Raw genomic sequence first — 19,953 nt, forward strand, 5'->3', positions numbered from 1 at the left:
AGCAGGATTCTTGGGTTTTGCTTTTTGATCCCCTTCCCCATTGCTGAGAGCATCTAGAGCCTGGTCTGCCATTGATCTATGGTGCCAAGGGATTTCTTTTTATCAAGCATTTCATTCATAGCTGAGAAGACAGCAGATCAATAAGGTAATGGTAGCGCTTCAGTGAAGAGAAGAAACAGGATTCAAATATAGTGAATACCAGAGGGTCCCTTTACTTTCAATACCCCATGCCCACAGAGACCCCCTGCTAGTTCAGCCCCGCCACACACAACTTGTCCTGCTCAAGGTTACCACCAGCGGGCCCTGCCTGCTGGACCCTGGAGCCTTGGAAGAGAAGGACGCTCATTCAATCAACAGTCGCTCAGYRCACACACRCACACAAAAATCAATTATGTATAATTATAGTAAYGCTAGGAAAGAAATTTCAATAGCACGTAACACATTAAAAAACAAACAATAACCATACAATGCAGGCTGTCTAAAATGAGAGATCAGGGTCAYGGGCAAAATTCAAATGCTGCATCTTGATTTTAAAAAAGAGAAAAAAAAATCAATCAGTATGCGCTCCCTAGGCATTTCACCTCTAATTGAAGAGTGAATTGTGTTTACTTACCTGCTCGTGTTCTTGACTGTCTCTCAGCAAATGGATCGTGATCACACTACGTAAGATTCAGAGTTTGGCTTTTTTACGATCCCATAGGACTGGAATCAGTAGAAATTCCACACTTTAAGAAATGTGTGTAAGAAAGACTGAACCCTGAAAAATAACTTTATTGTATAAAAGAGAAAAAAAAATAGTTTTAAATACAGGTTGTAGCCTCTCCAATTTCTGCTTCCACAGCTGAAGAATGCAAAGAAATTACAACTCATCTTAAAAGGGGGAAAAAAAGCTGTTTCATACTGAGACTAGCAAAGGTCGAGGACATTGTAGGCTATTGTCCTCTTGAGTGTACCTAAAATCATACCATGCCTCATGTAGATTTATATACATAGGAAGCACCTCAGATTTTGTATGATGCAGAGGCATATTTTTGAGGTCCTCAAGTTCTACCTGTTTTAAAGTTGTTCAAAACAACCATAAGAGCAGCTTAAGTGAATGAAATGATACATGCTTTTCTCCGGTAAACACATTTACTACTCAGACTTTGTCATCGCTAAAGCAGAAGGCTGAGTCTATGCAGCATTTATGAATGAAGAGTATTTTATCACAACAAACTGGGAATTTGAGTGAGTATGGATGCAATAATGAGAAATGCCACAGAAATTTAAAAGAGGTTCTAAAACTTTCAGTCAAACCACTTTCTGTTGTTTTAAGAACCAAAAATGCAAACACATTGTGCCTCCCCACTATTTTAATGSGATGGACCCGATTTTTGGACTATCATCTTTGTGTTCTAAAAGGGCTTTATAGCTAGAGTAGCAATAATTAGGTAGAGTATCTCCAAAGATCAAAAGGATTGCTGGGTATTGTGGCTGCTACACCAGCTCTTACCTTCCACCAGTGGATGTGCTATCACTAGACAGCTACCGGTTTTGTTATATTCAACGGTAGTACAGCCTCTTAAATAGGTTTTAGTTAGTAGAGGCTTTAAGCTGTAGTCATTTGCAATGGGGACCTTTGTGGAAGGTTGSAGATTGGAAAAGCACAAACTTAGTTTAAAATGATGTATGGCAGCTCATTCACTGAACTCTTTTGAGGTACCTACTCTAACWCGGCCTTAGCTGTCTCAGTCATGCTAAGGCACTGGTACGTGTTTTCACCAAACTCCTACAAAGCCATAAGGCCTCACTTTCCCCTTAGTTTGACCTAAAACAAGACAATGCAGGGGAAGTTCATTCAAAATGGGAAGCTCATTCAAAAACAGAAAGGAGACCAAGCAAGTGGTAGAAACATGACCTTTCTCCATGAGGTCAAATACCTTTATTGTGATTAAACACTACAATACAGTATATATCCATAAAAAAACTCTATAGTGTATATAAATTATTCCTTCCATTCAGTAATTCTTTTTTTTTGTTTGTTTTCATTTTCTAATTTCCATTACAGCTTTGGTACAATGTGATTTTATTATATTTTTAAATACTTTTAGCTTCACAAACTCAACACAAAGTACAAAACTAATCCGAATCAGGGATATTACAATCTACACAGTGGTGTTCAGTGGTAGGAAAAAATCTTACCTCAATGAATTCATGTCACTAGCTAAGCTATAAAGGCATACCTAGCAGACATGACAAAAATATGCACCATTAACCAGCAAACATTTTTTCAAAATTAACTTTATTTTTTTACAGATTTTTCCAGCAGCAAATCACTTGAGCATAGTCAGTACTTATGTCCTCAACTGATTATCCTGTTGTGTTCCTCTTCATTTGAAGGCCATGAGTTATTTGTTCGATAATGCACCGCTATCCTTTGTATATCCACACTAAGCCACAGTGTCAGTACTTGACCTGCCACCCTGCATTGCTAATGCTTGCACAGTTTGTCCTGCAGTTGGCAGAAATAACCGGAACGTTATTGGAGGGGCAGTGTGGGGCAAGCAACCGTAGGTTGTTCTGTGGGGCAGGAGGTATGACATTACAGTAAACAGGCATTCCAGTGGCTGTAAGTGTTCCTTGACCTGATTGATTAGGTAGCATGATTGGTTGTTGATATGATTGTTGTGGCAATCCTTGAGAACCCTGGGTCATTGGCACCTGGACAAGAATAAAGAAGTATGTAAAAAACCCAAAATTAGTAAATGAATTAAAGTAGGTCCTGAGTATTCCTGTTTTCCTACTATCTGAATTTGAGCACATACAACATGTTCTGCCAAGATGTGGCACTTCCTGCTACCCAGGACTCTTCCATTCCATGAGCACATACTTTTGGTAAGAAAGGGGTTAAGGAGAAATCACTGTGCTCTCGGGTCCATAGTAGCTCTGTCATGATCTAACTGAATGTGAATTTCCAGGATCAGTGAAGACAGAAGACATAACCGTGGTATATCTAGGCCATCTAAAAGGTCTAAGCCTTCAACCTGATCATTAATCTTTAAAATACATTTTCAGCATAGTAATTCTAAAAACTCAAGGGGCTAATTTTGCCCACAAGCAATTCCCCTCATTCCCATCTGGGTTGCTGTACTGTTTTTAGAGAAGTCGAGGGAAAAGATGACAGGCTGCTCAATCAGTGCAATCTATTAAAATGAATTAGAAGTCATTTAGTTTTGTAACTTTCCAGAGGGACCATTAGGAAACATATGCACAGGCCACATCGTAGGCTCCTGTCATATCTCACTGGAGCCAGGTATAAAGTTGGGAAGATAAGGAAATCTAGGTGACTTATGGACTGGGTAAAAATCAAGTTATCTCTTTCCCTCTTCCTGAAATCCAATAAGCATAAATTCATCTGGCTACAGTTTGTTTTTAGTACAAGTTGTGAGGTCTTCTCTTTTAAGGCATTGGCAAGAGTTTGCACAGAAAAGTAATTTATAACTGGATCAGGCAAAGCACTCAACTTCATTATATGCAACAGTACTGTAATAGCAAAAAAAATGAAAGAACAATATTCTGTCTCTTATTTTTTAAATCTTTTTCTTCACAGGAGGAAGTGTAATTCCTTTATGCCTTGTGAAGTTTTACTCACACTACAGGCTATAATAAATAGTTCATCTAATGTATTCTCGAATCAGAATGAAAACTGGGAGTACTAAGTATACCCAAGCAGAAAGTCAACAAACTCATTTGACTTGAAGGGTACTTATGAGGAAGGAGGTCTCCTGCCACATACTGTCATGATGAAGTTGTAAAGATCATTCTGTGATACAAGAACTTAATTTAATTAAGCACTCCCAGAGAAAAGCAGTCTTTGTTGCTTCCAAGTACCTGATAAGACGACATGGCTGGATACTGCACCATCATGCCTTGCACCTGATTTCCCTGCTGATTGTTCATCAGGTTCTGGCTTTGGGGAGGCTGCTGCATTCCCATGAGACCCTGGAACCCCTGCTGCTGATTAGGCAAAACAGGCTGATAACCTGAAAGAAGAAAGTAATTTGCAAATAAACTGTAGTTTAGAGGGGCAACATTAAAACTCTTCTAAAGTCACAGCAGGTGATCCTATCATTTTTCCCTGAATTAGTTAAAAAGCCATTCTATTTCTACAGAAACATTACTAGAAATAAACATCTAAGGGAAATCAACATGTCATAAGTTGACAGCCCTGGCAGGCTAACATTAGCAAGCAGCAATCTTTCCTCACGTTCTTCCACCCTATGCTAGAGACAATTTTGAGGGACACTTGACTATGGCAAATGACATAAAGCCCTGAATAGGCAGAGGGCGCTAATGACTTATGGCTGCTTCCTCAGAGGCAAAACTCCCACCAACTTCAAGGACACCAGTATTTGGCCTTTAAAATCTAATCTGGCAGTTTACACTCTTGGCTTCAAAATTACACCTCAGAGAGCATCTCTCTCTTACCTTCCTCATAATGCAGCTCTCTAGCAGGGTGTAAGCAGAGCGTGCTTTATTTACTCAATAAAAACACATGTACACCCACTGTGGCTCTTCCTTGTAAGGTTAYGATTAGAGTATGTTAAGAGTCATGTTCTGTCCTAGTTGCTTGCTGACTGGCAAAAGAGGAAAACCATAACTAAGGGACTATCTGGTTCTCCCCTATGCTCAGTGGGAACACCGCCGACAGCGCAGAGGGAAGGGTCATGCTTCTGTTTCAGCCAACTATTGGCTCTGCACTCAAAGTCGCCACAACGCTGTGGGCTTTCTGCTGGGACTGCTCCTTTAGGACCAAGTGAGAAATGGGCAAAGTCTGGATGATCTGGAATGCAAAGCTGCTAATGAAGCAGAAGCATGGAAGGGAAATAAACTGTGTGTGGTGTGCTGTCTGGCGGCGATATGATCTGGCCTGAGAAAGAGCCTTGCTGGACAGAAAGCTGGGCTGGCAGGGTGAAGCTARTAATTAGAAGTGAAGGACTTTGCAGAAAAAGTGAGAAAGGAAAGCAAGAACAGAAAGATCCTGCCTGTCCTTGAAAAATGCAGCCAGCCACAGTCATTATAAATCTATGAATATATTTTTCCTTAAGACATTTCTTGTCCTCTAGCATCATATTTTTTTAACATTCAGTTATGCACTGCACTATTATCGCTGTGTTGATGTTCTCAGAATAAGCATATTTCAGGCAAGGAAGAATTATCAGAAGGAATAATGCTGCGTTATATTTATATGAAAAATGTGTGTCACRTCTATTCAATTTATATTCATGAATACAACTATATGGTTCAATATACTCCACAAACTGGAAATCATCACCTCGGTATTTCTTCATTATGTAAAGAAATATAAAGTAAGCAATGTCTCTGTTTCTGCCAGTCTACCATGAACTGATAGCTTTCCCTTAAAATCTTTTCTGATGCAAGAGAAATGTAGAGTACCTCTGATCAATTTTTTGGCATTAAAAATGCCTTTTCCACAGATACGAGATTAATGTCCCCAGTCAACTGAACAAAATAAAAAAATTAATTCCATGAGTGATTAACTTGGCTGGGATGTAGCATCAAACATTTCCCAAATGCACCAGATTATTATACATTCAAATATGCTCTTTTCCTAAGCACAAACACAGTGTCAGCATATTTTTAGTCAGAAAAATTACCAACATCAAAAGTGCTGTAACTGAGTTTACAGGAGGCTTATATAGCAGTAATAAAATTTGAAGTACTCTTCTGTTCCTGTATACCAATTATGGTGGGGGAGAAGAGGGAGAAAGGACAGAAATAAAAAAATTTAGCATCACTACTCTGGTATTTGCAAGACTGAAAGTTTAAGCAGAGTGGACTAAAATAAAACTGGAAGCAACAACAGATAGCTCATTTTGTCAGTTGTGGCTATCAAAGTAAGTCTCAAATGTTGCAAAGAACTATGGCTTGACGGTGGACCAAGGGGATCAAGGGAATCTAAACTGCTGAATTTACATTCAAACATTTGATCTGGGCTCACAGCATTAGACCACGATGCAGAGGCAGAGTGGTAACTGGTGTTATGCAGAGGCGGACAGACAGACAATCACCACAGGGGTCAAGAAGAGGGAAGCTCTTCTGTCATATCTCATAAATATAACTGCATGACCATTATTTTAATCRGACTATTGCTGATACTCTGCTGTATACTTGAACACACAGGTGTTTTTTCACCTCAGCTCTGCGTTCCATATTCACCAATATGATGAATTTGTTGCCTAGTAAAGGCATGCAATACAAGCTGAAATTAAAAGTTTTAAAAATGCCTAGGGGTCTGTCCATATGCTGGGAGGCATCAACTCACTGGGGCTTTACAATAATATGTAGTCTCTGTCCTGCCAAAACTAACTCATGAAATCCTCCTCTGTATTAGCAGACAAATACTGCTTGGTATACAGTATGACCACTCTACATTTTAGGTGTAGGAATGCAGAAAAGTGGAAAGGTTAAGAGCTGAGGTCCACTGGACTATGGGTTACTATTTTAATGAYGTTATTGGTCTGCAGTGACTTAAGCAATTTCTCCTGTCCATGGGGCATGTGCATCTCTTCACTCCTGTCCTAGCATGCAGAGTCCTGCTATACCTCTGGGAAGCAGAAGCAAACTTCTTTTTCTGCTTTCTCTGTGATACGAGCAGAAAAGCACTTCACACACCCGCTAACAAACCTTTAATGTTATTAGATGAGAGTAAAGATATATAACATAAGAATCTCATCTCATTGCCTCCTGAATCTTATTTTCCTTTAAGGGAAACTAAGTTACTTCTCTGGCCCAGAGGGAGGTACTCTGGTCTCTTGAACCCCTAACTCTCTTGACTTGTGTGTGGAAATTGGGGTGCTTAAGAAGGCTCCTCTGATCTCCTTACACCCTTGCAAAGATGTTGGTTGTCATCTGTCCCTAAGTTACCATTCCTGGACTTTCTTGTGATTAGCATCCTTTGGACTATAATGACGTCACGGATGTCCTTCCTATTGCAGACGCCCAGCAGAGTACTGGCATTCTAGGTCAAAACCCCGCTTCCCTTCAGGGGGCCTGCAACCCAAGGGAAGCCACTTCTCTTTACATGGTGGCAAAGTTAGACCCTTTCCTATGTTAAGCATATGCAGAAAGAGGCAAGTCCTCCCCATCCACTGAACATAAAAACCTGACAACGTACAAAAATACACTCCAGTTGTGCAGAGGGGCTAWGGAGTATTATAAAGGTGAATTCCTGTATCCTCAGTAAGATCTGTAAGCAAGAGGCAACTGCTGTGAGAAGAAAACAAAAGAAGCTCATCTCTGATATGCTAGATGGCTGCTGCTTTAGCACCAMAGCAAGGGGAAATAATTGGCACACTATGTGGCAATTCATTTGTACAAGAAGTTGTTTATATTAGAAATCAACTGGTCTGAATTTTCTACTTCTGCAAGCCAAAGTGTGAGAATCTAACTCTGTGTACCACATAACATTTGGAAGAAATCTTTCTGTATTTACTGTGTGTTGATATCTTCATGTATTTTTGCACACTGGCCTGGAAAAGAATGGGGATGGGAGAACTGCAGCTCTATGTAACTGAGAGCCTTAATACATCAACCTTTCAGCAAAGCTCATGGAACTATATCATTCTAGTTATCTTAACTACATATAACTATATATCTTAGCTATATCATTCTAGCTTTTTTTCTTTTTTGAGGGGACAGTCTATCAGAGATTGCTATTCCTCCAAACTATTTATTTTGTACATACACAGCAGTTTCAATCCCGAATTCAGCTTTGCCATGCTTTTGGCTTGCTATTATTTTTCGATAAAATGAAAATAACACAGTGTTCTGAGAAGGCTTGGGAACTGACTATATGCATGMAAAGTCATGCATCACTGGGCAGACATGGATATCTTGGAGCTATACAGGTGTCAGGAAATGACTGAGAACAGGAAGTGGCCCCATGCTTTCCGCAGCAATTCTTTTCTTCATACTTGCTCTTTTGCTCATTAGCTTTCATACTACATAAAGTGTAATCCTTAAAAGCCTCTTTACTGCCCCCTGAGAACATACATACGTGGGTTATTTTCTAATGGCAGTACACATCAGATGAACCATCCTATTACTGCAAGCTCCAGGGCCTCTTTACTGCAATTATATCATCCTGCTCTATGTTATCTCTGCTACAAAGAAGCATTTTTTAAATCAGGGCAAACATGAGAGACATTGTTAAACAACCAGAGGAACAAATCGTGCACAGAATTTCAATGAATGCCTCAGAGGAAAAAAATGAGCCTTGGATTGCAGTCTAAATGGAAGAGGCCGTCATATTATCAAGGTAATTCTCTAAACCTTTATAGCCTGTATCACCCTGCTGACAGTCAGCTAACTTAAACATCCCAGAGGGAGAAAGACTACATGAAAGACCCACAAACGTTTTAATTTCTTAATGAGGCTATGGAGCTTAAAAGCTGAAATGCAATGGTCTCCCACCTCTGGCAGAAATGTCACCCAGAGCTGTAATTAAAGTCTGTTTGGTGCTCTATTGGCCTTAGTATACATCCTTCACGAATAGCATATCCAAGTTTGGAGGGGATGTTTCATTACTGATTTTAGATTTGAGGCATTTATTAGTAAGACAGTTTTGTAATATCTATATCAGCACTCTGGGTAAAGACTGATCAGCACTTTGGAYAAAGAAAATTTTGTCTGGCAAGTGTCTCCTGGACTGCAAATCTTGCTGCACTCTCACCACGTGAGTAGTGTTTAAGGGCCTTTGCATATAACCCCATCCAATGCAAATGCATAAATTCAGAGTGGTTTTAGTGGGAAGTGATTTAGAGTTCACCTGCCCTTCTTGCAGCACTCAGTTTAATGCTGTGACAAGCAAACCTGGGARATGACCAAAATGCAGGTATCTCCGCAACATGCTGCAGCAGCTTAGGCAAGCAAAGTCCAGGCAGAATTTGAAGGGGAAACCTCAGTGGGGCTAAGTAGGCTGGATGCAAAGCTGCACGGATCTGGCCAAGCCTGCGTCCCTGTCCACGCAACAGTGGTGCCTTTCTTGGCTCCGGCTCCTCTATGCTCCTTCCCAYGGTGTAGACCCATCCCCACCGGGGAATGGTTCAGCCCGTCCCTGCAAACACCACCCAGAGTGCTGGGAAAAGAATGAATATGAGTGAACAAGAAGGTTTACTCCTATGAGAGGAGYGAGCACTGTCTCCGGATGTAGGAACAAGGCAACACCCTGTGAAAGGACTGAGATAGTGCAATGTCAAATTCTTAGAAATGAGACCCAGTCCAGAGCACTGTCCTCGTTGCAGGTGCTTATGTTCACAGAAGACTCCGATAAACTGGAAAGCGTGTAGAAGAGAACTACAAAAATGATCTGATGTCAGAAAGCATACCTCACTGGGAGACCTAATGAGCTCACTCTGCTCTGTTTATCCAAAAGATAGAGGGGTATCTGCTGGAAGACAACTCTTGAACAGAGTGGAAAAAGGTACAATAAAACTACATGGTTGGAAGATAAACCTACAAATGTTGAGATTAGCACAAAGTTTCAACCGAGCCTATAATTAGCAAAGGGGCAATTTACCTAGAGAGGAAGCACATTTGCTATCACTTGAAATCTTTAAAACAAGGATGGACAACTTGCTAAAAGATATTCATCAGTTTAATAAGAAATTCTGGGAATAAAGATATGATTAGAGTATGATCTGTGCCCAATATTATTCAGAGCATTAAATTACAGAATCAAAATGGTCCTTTCTAGACTTGAAATATTTATGAAAAACGTTAGCCAGCTGGCTCTTAATAATTTTCCTGTCCTCTAAAGGAAAGGATTAATCTTTGTGTGTGCGTGACAGGCTCCTCTGCCCTGTCTCTCCTTCCCTTGATCATGTACTGGCATTGCCACAGGTTTCACTCCACAAGCAGAAAACTCACTTGTGCATGGTGGATATTCTATGGGCTACATCTGGCCTATTTGAGTTTACTTTGTCCCACTCAAGTAATGCTCAGTAGCTTTTGCAGGTTGAAGAATCTGATCAGTATCATCTTCCACAATGTGGTCAGGTTGCTTTTTCCTTTACTTTTTAAAATGAGGTATGGTAAGGTACTAAAGTGACTGGATGTGGTCTTTGCCCAATAATCATAGGACCTCACAATTTCTGTGATAAGTTACTAACTAGAGAAGACAAAATGTCATTGTACAACTACAGTTCAGTCATGCACACATCATCAGTAAGTTCGGTGAAGTTTTTGGCAACTCACTTATTTGCCAAAAGCTCTGAGTTGGTCCATCCCAAAGTACTGGCAAAACTGGAAGGAAGAAAAAAAATGAAGCAAGCAGTTTGGAAAGATCAAACACTTCTTCTTGACAAAAAGAACCTTTTGATTCTCAAACAACCCTTGAATGCTATCCATAAAATATGAGGAAAGAAAGTAAGCTTGYGGAAATGAGCTCTGTCCTCCACAGACTTGTTTTTTGGACAGGTAGCCAAGCTGTGGGAAGCCCACACTGAAATCCCTTCCCAACAAACCGAAAGCAAGAATTTGAGGCAAGCAATTTCTAAGAGTTAGAACAAGACCCCCCATATGGCAGGGGTCTGCCAGTCCCTCCTGCTGAAGATCTTCCATCTCACATGAGATACTCAAGTACCTCTGACCGGAATTGCAACCAGATGTTTCACCTCCTAYAGGACCATCGTAATTATCAGCTATAAAATATTTCCTATATATTATTCACTCTAGAGGATCATTGTTCCAGAGTATTATGCTCAGAGAAGCTTCTCATATCCATTCATTATGCATTAAGTTTGGGTGACTTCTGAGGAAACCAGTTTTTCTTTATGAAGCTGGTCTTTAGTTGGCCAGTTTCACCACAAAYGATAGACTGAGAGTCTCATTTAAAACCCAGCTATAATATTAAGCTGATTTTGACTTTAGCCCTAAATGTCTGCAGTTTGGAAGACTCCCACAGAAGACACACTAATTAATGTCTCCCTGCTGACGTGCCATTTTCTTTAAGAGTCTGAAGACTTCAACCGCATCTTGTGCAGCTGGAATCCAAAACCGTTTGTAAACAATTTTGTAGTTTAAGCTTAGATCTAAAATCAAAGATATGCTGTAAACCAAACCTGCCGCAGTTGATCAATCCACTCCCACTGTGTCTGCTTTCTCTCTGCAATATACTTAACAATGTTTTGACCTAGTAAGATATTTGGGCTTTGTGTTCAACTTGAAGACATCATGGATAATTTGTGGGTGTAAATTGGCTACTAGGTGAGCTGGAAGGACAAATATATAATAGCTTAATGCTAAAAATCTGTCCGCTTCCCCTCAAAACATACCAGAATGCAGTTGCTTCATTAAGTTTGCGCACACATACAAAGAAAAAACAAGTACACCTGTGGCTCCAATAGAGGAGTCTGAACAAGTAACAGACAACTCAGAGATACAATATGACTTACAACACACAAAATAGCACATAAGCCAGTAAGTAGAGCAGCATGCAGACTCCTGTCTCCACACTACCCTCTATACTCCACAGGCACCAAATCTCAACACCATCAGAAGCCTTTTCGAGTAAGTGACTTAGATTTCTTTCATTTAAGGTATCATTCAGCCTAAAGCACATCTCATCCCAGCATACAGTCAGCTGGAAAATACCATGGGGTATTATACTATTTTCATTTTCAAAACTTAAAACTAATGACATCAATTCTTTCATGTGTGAGAGCAGAACATTTTTTAGCTAATGGCACTTCAATTATACTCACTRAAAACAGAAGACACTGTAAATATTCCTAAACCGATTACAATAACAGACTTGAATAGTTCTCCATGGAGCTGGGGTTTTGAGCCTGCAAGATTTTAAATTTGGATTCTCCATACATGATTACTGCCAGAACCTTAGTTTCTTACTTCCTTAAATTATCTTTAGCTTGCTAAGAGTACATTCACATTTCCAGAATCTGGATCAACAACCACATTTATTGGTGGACCCACAGAGAAAAAAAATGTATTCAGTTGCATTAGGGAACTCCGCAAGATGTATGCATCAGAGAGATACGAGCTAGTAAGATTTATTATCACAAGAGAAGAAAGAAAAATATTGATTAGAAGACAGCTTGTTCACTCCCCCCTTCCTTTCTCTCTCTCTCTTACAGAGCTCTTTATATCACAAAATCAATAGTGCAGAACATGGTATTAAAACTCTTCCAGCCTCAGGAGAAGGAGAAATCAAATTTGCAAACTGACTGAAATTTTGCATTACTTCAAAACAGCTTATTTGCTAAATTTGGTAAAAACTGCTGATGAAAATACCCAGATAGAAATGAAAATATTTTGTGGATAACTGCTCTGAAATCCCCCATATGGCTAGTTATGTCCTGCTGTTAGCATAGGATCTGCATTAGGTAGCTAAACTGCCCTTCCTTGTCCTCTATTTTCATTTCTCCTCAAACAGCTATGTGAAATTCTCTGTTTACCTGTTTTACCATCTCAGAGACTGCAAAAGGCCGAACCACAGAGCATCCAAGGCATGGTTCCATACGCTACCCTAGACCAAATAGGGGGCTCTTCTCTGCTGCTAACGAAAAGGAAAAGCAGGGGGATAACACAACTCCCACGGCTAACTCCACCCAAACCCTCTGCATTCAAAAGATTTGCAGGATCAGGGCCTCACAAACCTATTTTTAAACCCGYGTGTCCCACATAAACTGGAATAAGGTACATTTGTACAAAAGCTTACGAGTGCTTTGGGCACAGGATTTCTCCAATAACAGTAACAGTATAAAATAAATGGCTTCATCTTCATGGTAGAAAGCCTCCTGTTATGGTGATTTAGATTATGCCAATAAGAAATGATGAAACATTGCATAACACATGTGAAATTCAGCACCAAAGAAACATCCGTTACATTTTCTTTTACCTTTTTTCTGTCCATTCCAAGTTCCAAGTGCTGGAGACAAGGAATAGCATGATTAAAAAAAAGATACACATATGCCTGTGCACTATCCCATTGGGAAAACTGTTTTCACAAAGACCACTGCACCATTATTCACACTCTTCTACCTCATCATCCAAGCAGCTATCTTTATGGCAAACATGTAAAATCTTGAGTAGAATTAAAAAAGGTTTATGAATCACTTGAAAACGCATATCCTTACATTCCTTATTTGTCCATACCTTAAAAAAGTTGTTTTAAAACTCAGCGACTGCATTACCAAGTAAAAATGTCCAGACAATGAAGAGGTATGAATAAGTACTTTCATTACATACCTAATAAAATCRCATACAGTAACATCTTCTGAGACTAAATTTTTAATTAAGACAGGCTGGCATTTTGRCTTTCCCCCCCATCCCGCCTATGTTTCAAGGGAACTGTAGGTAAGGTCAAACAAAAAGCTTATGTGATAAAATTGCATGAGAGCACTCCTAGGAGACCTGGCATTATTAACAAGAACTTGAAGAAGGGCACAGTTGAACAGTTCAAAGATAAATGATTGCATTCAGTTTTCTTTTTTGCTAGCAACTGGAGAACCTGAGAGAGCTGTTATTTGACAAGAAATTTGTATAAACAGGCATCAAAAGGAGCATGATGGATACAAATATAGGAAATTCAAGGCTGGGGAAACATTCTTCTTTAGTTTAAAATCTATGTTTATTCTTTTATTTCTCTACATAAAGGATTTCCAAATTATAGGGACAACCTTAAGAACAACTTGCTGTTGGTAAGTGGCTTGATGCTGAAAATAATCTTGCTTTTGCTGAAAACCTAAAGCCATGTTATTACATGGGACTTCAATCACTTATTTCATCCGCTTTTAAATATAATTTTATTTTATGCTTTGAGACCATTTAGCTCTGTTTCTGCTCTTCAAAAACTTTTACAAAAATTATTTACTCTTCTTTTTGAAGGTAAATCTGCAGATAAATGAAGGGGCACCTCTTATAGAAAGGGATATGTAACTCTAAGCTTCTGTGTGGTTCAGAACAGAAAATTCTATTTTTAAGACAAAATCCTTTTATCTCACTTCAGTAAAAGTACAGAGGCAACAGCCAACTGCAAGCAAAAATAAATGCAACACAATAATGCAGGGTTCCATTACAGCAGTATAATTCCAGTAAAGCAGATGATCCAGGATCTTGGCACTTGCCCAGAGCCTGACTTAAATGCATTAACCCAGACAAAGCATGTGCAGCTGTTTTGGTAATCTGAGGCTTCTGAATTTTACTGGAGACGAAAAAAAAAAAATCCAGCAAATGACACAGGTGATATATAGAGTGACAGGGGAAGTATTTTATGCTTTTGAACTAAGGTAATCCATGGAGTCATGTGAGCAGGCTCCATAGCTTTGAGAAGATGGACTTTGGAAGAGTTTGCCTTTGGCTAGCATGGCGATTAGGGGTTGATGCTGGAGTGAACAGGCAATGTAGCTGCCCAAAGCCAACTGAYGCGCCTGAAGGGAGGTTACTGCCGGACCTAGAAAGCATTATTTTGAGAGGTGTGAAGCCTTCTGGTCCTCRCATAGCTAAACGATTAACTGCCTGCAATACAGCCTTGTGAGCAGTTCTGGGGACAGCAGCGAGGTTCTGAACTGTGCTACAGAAAAGCCAAATAGAAGTCATCTGCTCTCAGTCTCTGCATGCTAATCCTGCTGACATGAATAAGAATTAACATAGACTCATGGGCAGACCAGTAGACCATTCTGGGTAATTTTGGATTGCTCTTAAGAAAGCTTTACTGCTTAAAGCCCAGACTAGATGCAAATTTAGTCATAGCCCTTGCTATAGCCATGGCTTCATAAACAGACTGCATGCAGTCTTTTTCTTTAAGGGGTTTTTGAGCTGCTAACAGACAGCTAAAGTACAACTAAAACACTGATGTAAAAGCCCATTAGTGTTAATAGTTAGATTCCCTTGGCATATGACATGCTTTAGATCTTGCCTACTATTGAAAAGTGGTATCTAGAGAGATGTCCTTTCCAGCAAATCGTTACAGAGGGTCTCTGCTTAGAATGACTGCACAACATTATATTCAGGGTTTTGTCTAATTCAGAGATAAGCTGTTCACATATTCTTGCTGGAAAACTAAATTTTCTTTAAATCTAATACGCACAGTAAATTGCTAAGAAAAGAAGCACATGATTAATTATTTTATTACTATCATTCTAAGCCAAAAAGAGAAAAAAAAAGATTGAAATAAATCCATGGCTTTGACTGAGGGCTACAAGAGCAAACCACTCTTTTTTTCAACTCTCCATCTAAAAGATTGTGCTTTGCAGAATTGAAAAAAAAAACTGTTTTACAAATGCATTCATTTTTGCATGTGAATGTTTTTCCTGTGTAATGGTAACTTCCTTTTCTTCAGGGCAAGAATATCAACACTGTATCCAGTACAAACTTAAACTCAGCATAAATGCAAACTCATAAAAAATTGGTACAGAYTTAAACTCTATTTAACCTCTGTGTGTTTTTGTATATTTATCTGTATCAGTGGAAATGTGAATATATAGTCTACTAAAAGAAAAGTAAAATAGTAGCCTAGATGTTCCAAGCACCGRGATCTGCATAACCAACTCCTTTAATGCTCTGGTTCAGGCCACATGAGAGTTCACATAAATAATGAAAACACTCAAGTAACATCAGCTCCAGATAGTCCACAAGGGATATTTGTCTTTGTCTCATCACATCTGAATGATTTCTTCACCTGAGTCAGGTGGCAATACGATCACTGTCCACGCTACCTGTAGTGGACCTGGCCTTTACAACACCACCAGCCTTGACAGCCTTATCTCCAGCCCAAACTATCTGCAGATATGACTGACAGTACTCAGGATATAGGAAGGTAACAGTAAGTGTCCAAGTGAGTGACCATCAGCTGGGCTACATAAACTGACTGTGCATAGTTGCTCCCTGTTCTGCACGCCAAGCAAAACACGAAGCAGTCTAAGGCTTTTTGTACACACAGCAGGGTGGATGCACATATTGTCAGCTAAATTAACTCATTAGATGAACAGTACTCTACGAAATACTCACTACATGTGTGTGTGTGCTTGTACTCTCTTGTTCCTGGTCATAGGATAACAATTATCTGCAACTGTCTATCCATTATTTTATTTATCAAGTCTTTAAGGACTGCACACAATGCGCTAGTTAGCGATCTAAGCAAAATTAGATGCTATCTCAGAAAAAAAGAAAAAATACAAAATCAGTAGGATCAAATTTAAGAAAGGCTAACAAATCCACACAAGCTGTGAGCCCAGAGATTCGCYGAATTTCAGCAGGTTTATCCTTGCATTATACCAGCTCGCCCTTCTGAATTTTTCCCAAATAAAATAACAGCAGGTATGAGCAAACAAACTGATGATCTGCCATGTGTTAAACTATGACTTCCTCCTGGTATTGCTGAAATACCTACAAGCACAAGCTAAGAACGATCCTCTAACATGCCAGCTACTGTACAAACTTGTAGGAATAGCAGCAATCTCTGTACTGAATAGTGTGCATTCTTAAATAGACAAATGGCTGGAGACTGAAAAATGAGTGTCTACAAGAAATAACTTGCACAGAAAAAAACAGCAAGTTTCAGGCAGATTTGCACAAAACTCTAACGGAAAAAAGGACCAAAAGTCTGTTCACCGCCTCAGAGAGCAGTCATGCTTACAGCCACATCCTGAGCAGTGATTACTCAGGCTGGGCTCACCAACAAAATCACGTCAGTGACTGTCCATATGCTCCCACTGCTTCTCTCAATCTTCATGCTCCCAAGCAGTTTCGTTTACAGTCTCCTGCCCATACCCTATGAATTGAAGGAAGTCTGTGGTGTGCTGGTGATGCAGGGGTCACTGCACTGTGTTGCATTTTATTGAGGGCACAACTGTGTAAACAACTGCTAACAGCATAAATTCTCACTAATGGTCTGTGCTTTCCACCCTTGCAAGCTGGGCTTTGTTTCATGGCTCAGCCTCAAGCAGAAGTTTCATAAATGTGCCACCAACTGAAAATACCATCTGCAGCAAAAGCACTGCCATTGCCTGATCGCTTTCTTTCTCCTCAGTCCTTCTGCATACATACATAGGTTAGCATACCAAATCACCGAGCACAAGGACTTGTATTTATTTATTTACCTATACATAAGGGCACAGCAAGTTATGAGCTACATCCTCCAGCTAGATGCAGACACATGGATGACACCGAAGCCAACAGGACTTTGAGGGAGCATATGTCTGCCCATATGGGCGTGACTGCAAAATCTCGTCTTTTTTGAGTGTACCCATGACGAACATAATCCAAAGATTACTGAAGTTCGTGATCAACTTTAACGGGCTTTGCTCCACACTAGAGCACTCACCTCCAACATGGTGATTACTCTGGCCCCGAGACAGCAGAGCCCTTAAGCATTTGCTTAACTTTAAGCACATGAACAGGTTTCTTGATTTCAGAGCAATGATTTACAGGCTTCAGAACGTTTCTGGACTGAGGCCAGAGAACYCAGCACTTTGAAGGCTGAAGGCAAGATTCTGACACATTGCTTCAGACTATATCCATAATATCCTTTAAAAGCTGCTGAGAAACTTGACCGGGAGGTCTATGGAAAAAYGAAGCCCCATTCCAATAAAATTCTGCTCCAAAATGTCTGAATGCAAATCATTTCTCAAATTGCTTTCTGTGCAGCCACCRCTTAAACCACAATCTGGAGAGTGGGCCATGGTGAGAAAAAAGGAACTGAGCATGTATATGCACACATCTATATACACACATATATGGAAGACAGTAAAATAAGCGCTGGCTAGGTACCAAGAGATCTTGGCAAATAATAAAACAAATTGCAATCAGGGAGGAGTCTAGCTTACTTCACTTGTGCGGCAAAGGCAGAGTGCTCCAGATCATGCCCATTCTGCAAGTAAACCCTTGAGTCTGCTCTACTGTCCTGCTCATTTAATTCAGAAGAGCTAATGAGGAAATTGGGTTGGGCCTTTTCAGCAGCTAAAGCAATATAAATATAAAATAAAACAAAACCCCTCCTTTCCTTGCACCCTCTTCACCCCTTGAAGTGCAAAAGACTGATTCATATGCAGTTTATGTGTAACACATGAACTTTCTATCAATCTCTGTTCTACACRTTCAGTCCAGTTGGTATCACCACAGAAACGTAAACAGCATTTCTGCTTCTATCATCTGTACAAAATCAATACATCAGCACATTGCACTAAAACTAGGTTGTATCTCTCAGCTAACCTGTTTCTTGGAAAGAGGTGAAGAGCAAAAACTACAGATGTATTGGCACCAATGCAATACACTAATGAGCTTCAGCTAYGGCCAGATTTTTCCTCTCAAGAAAAAGGAGAAAAATAAGTGAATAAAAGCCAAGAACGTCTGAAACATTCCAATACCAAGCTACCAGTTTCTAAAACCTCAAAAGCTTTTCTTTGATTTAAATTAAAATATATTTAAAATCAAATGAGATAGTTAAGTTGTGACTAGGCAATTTAAAGTTTTATTTTAATCTGCTGGTTTATCATTTTGAGGGGAAAAAATCGAATTTTGGAGGAGACATTCTTTTTTTTTTTAATGGCCAAGGAATCTGCAAAATCACTTATTCCTACAATTCTTTAAACTCCTTTGAAAAATCAGGAAGCTGAATCCAAGTTATCTTGCAACATATCACCAGGCTTTACAAAGGAATGCTGTATTTGCAGAACATGSCCATCACTACATCACTGGTGTGTGTATTTTCAACTCTTGCAGTGGGTGGGAATAATAATATGAATAGCACAATAAAAATGAAAAAAAAAGGGAAGGGAGATTTCATGGTGGATGCGATCTTTTACCTTTGTCTTTTCTAAAGTGGGTTTAGTGGCCCTTTTGCAAGGGAGAGGATTACCACCTGGAGACACAAGTCCTATGTGTAGTCACGAAAGAAATGAATAGATATGACATTGTCAGCAGCAGGCTTTTCTGCACAGCTGCACCAGCAAATTTTGGCCGAAACAGGAGAAGGGGGGGGGGGAGAGAGAGAAGGAGGGAGGGAGGGAGGAAAGGGAGGACGGAGGTGGCCTTAGAGGAGATCACTTGGTTTCTACATTCACAGAAGCGCTCTGCCAAGTTGGTGTGCAGGTGTACATGGGGCAGACGGCACTCCTCCCCTCCCTGCAGTAAGCCTCACTCATGCCAACGGGAGTCTTTCTGGACCTGAGCAAGTCTGGAGTCAGGCCCGTAGCCAACAGATGTCAAAATGTTCAGCTAGGACATGGCTGAATTCAGGACCCTGTAAAAGCTCTCTGCTAGCCCTCAGSTTTCACTGCAGAGCACCTTAGTCAGCTGGAAAACTCCTGCTACAGCTGGTTTGTTCTTGTTGCAAAAGGATATTTGGGTTAACCCATCTAGTGCAACAGCTTGAGAAGACTGATCTGCCAAGCAGAAGTGTTTTATGCAGACTTGCTCTGGGAAACCCATAGCATTACATCTGACCCCTGTATTTCCTCCCAAGGCATCTGGAATTGTGCAATTGTAAATAAAGAATTGACTTTTATTAGTAAAAATAGGAAGTGTAACATAATTTAAATGTAGACAAACTCCCAGATACTTTTAAGGGATTGGCCGTGTCTGCTGTAGGCCTAGCCAGGGGGATGCCTGCTCTCAGAAATCACTGGGGCAAGGCTTCCTTGGAGCATTTGCTGCCACATGGCATAYTTTCAAAGGTTTGCAACCCTACTGAAGAAGTGTCTATAATCTACATGGCAACAGTTATTTGCAAAGTCTGAAAACATGATCAATGCTAAGTGTTCAGAGCTATGGAAAGTGCACAATAAAGACCATAAACATATGGAGTCTTAAATGCAAACAGCATCAATACTCCAAGCCATGTGTGGTCATGGAGTGTGGTCAAGGTAGATTTCTGAGCCACTCACATAACTTTTTACCTGCGTTCCCCATATATGTGATCACTGAAATCAATGC

At 40.0% G+C, this 19,953-nt stretch overlaps 1 protein-coding gene across 2 annotated transcripts in view; it reads right to left on the reverse strand.

Annotated features, from left to right (window-relative positions):
- Positions 1-1,913: 1,913 nt before the first annotated feature.
- ARPP21 (cAMP regulated phosphoprotein 21) overlaps positions 1,914-19,953 on the reverse strand; it is a 145,576-nt gene continuing 127,536 nt past the window's right edge. For both annotated transcript variants that reach the window (XM_085304184.1, XM_085304175.1), the window contains 2 exons: positions 3,871-4,022; positions 1,914-2,700 (listed from right to left, as the gene is read on the reverse strand). In XM_085304184.1, coding sequence (XP_085160310.1) covers positions 2,443-2,700; positions 3,871-4,022 — 410 coding nt within the window. In that variant the 3' untranslated portion in view covers positions 1,914-2,442. The remainder of the gene's footprint in view (positions 2,701-3,870; positions 4,023-19,953) is intronic.

This window comes from Rhea americana, unplaced genomic scaffold (assembly GCF_003343005.1).
Source record: "Rhea americana isolate MKP2758 unplaced genomic scaffold, rheAme1 scaffold_100, whole genome shotgun sequence".
NCBI classification, from domain to species: Eukaryota; Metazoa; Chordata; class Aves; order Rheiformes; family Rheidae; genus Rhea; species Rhea americana.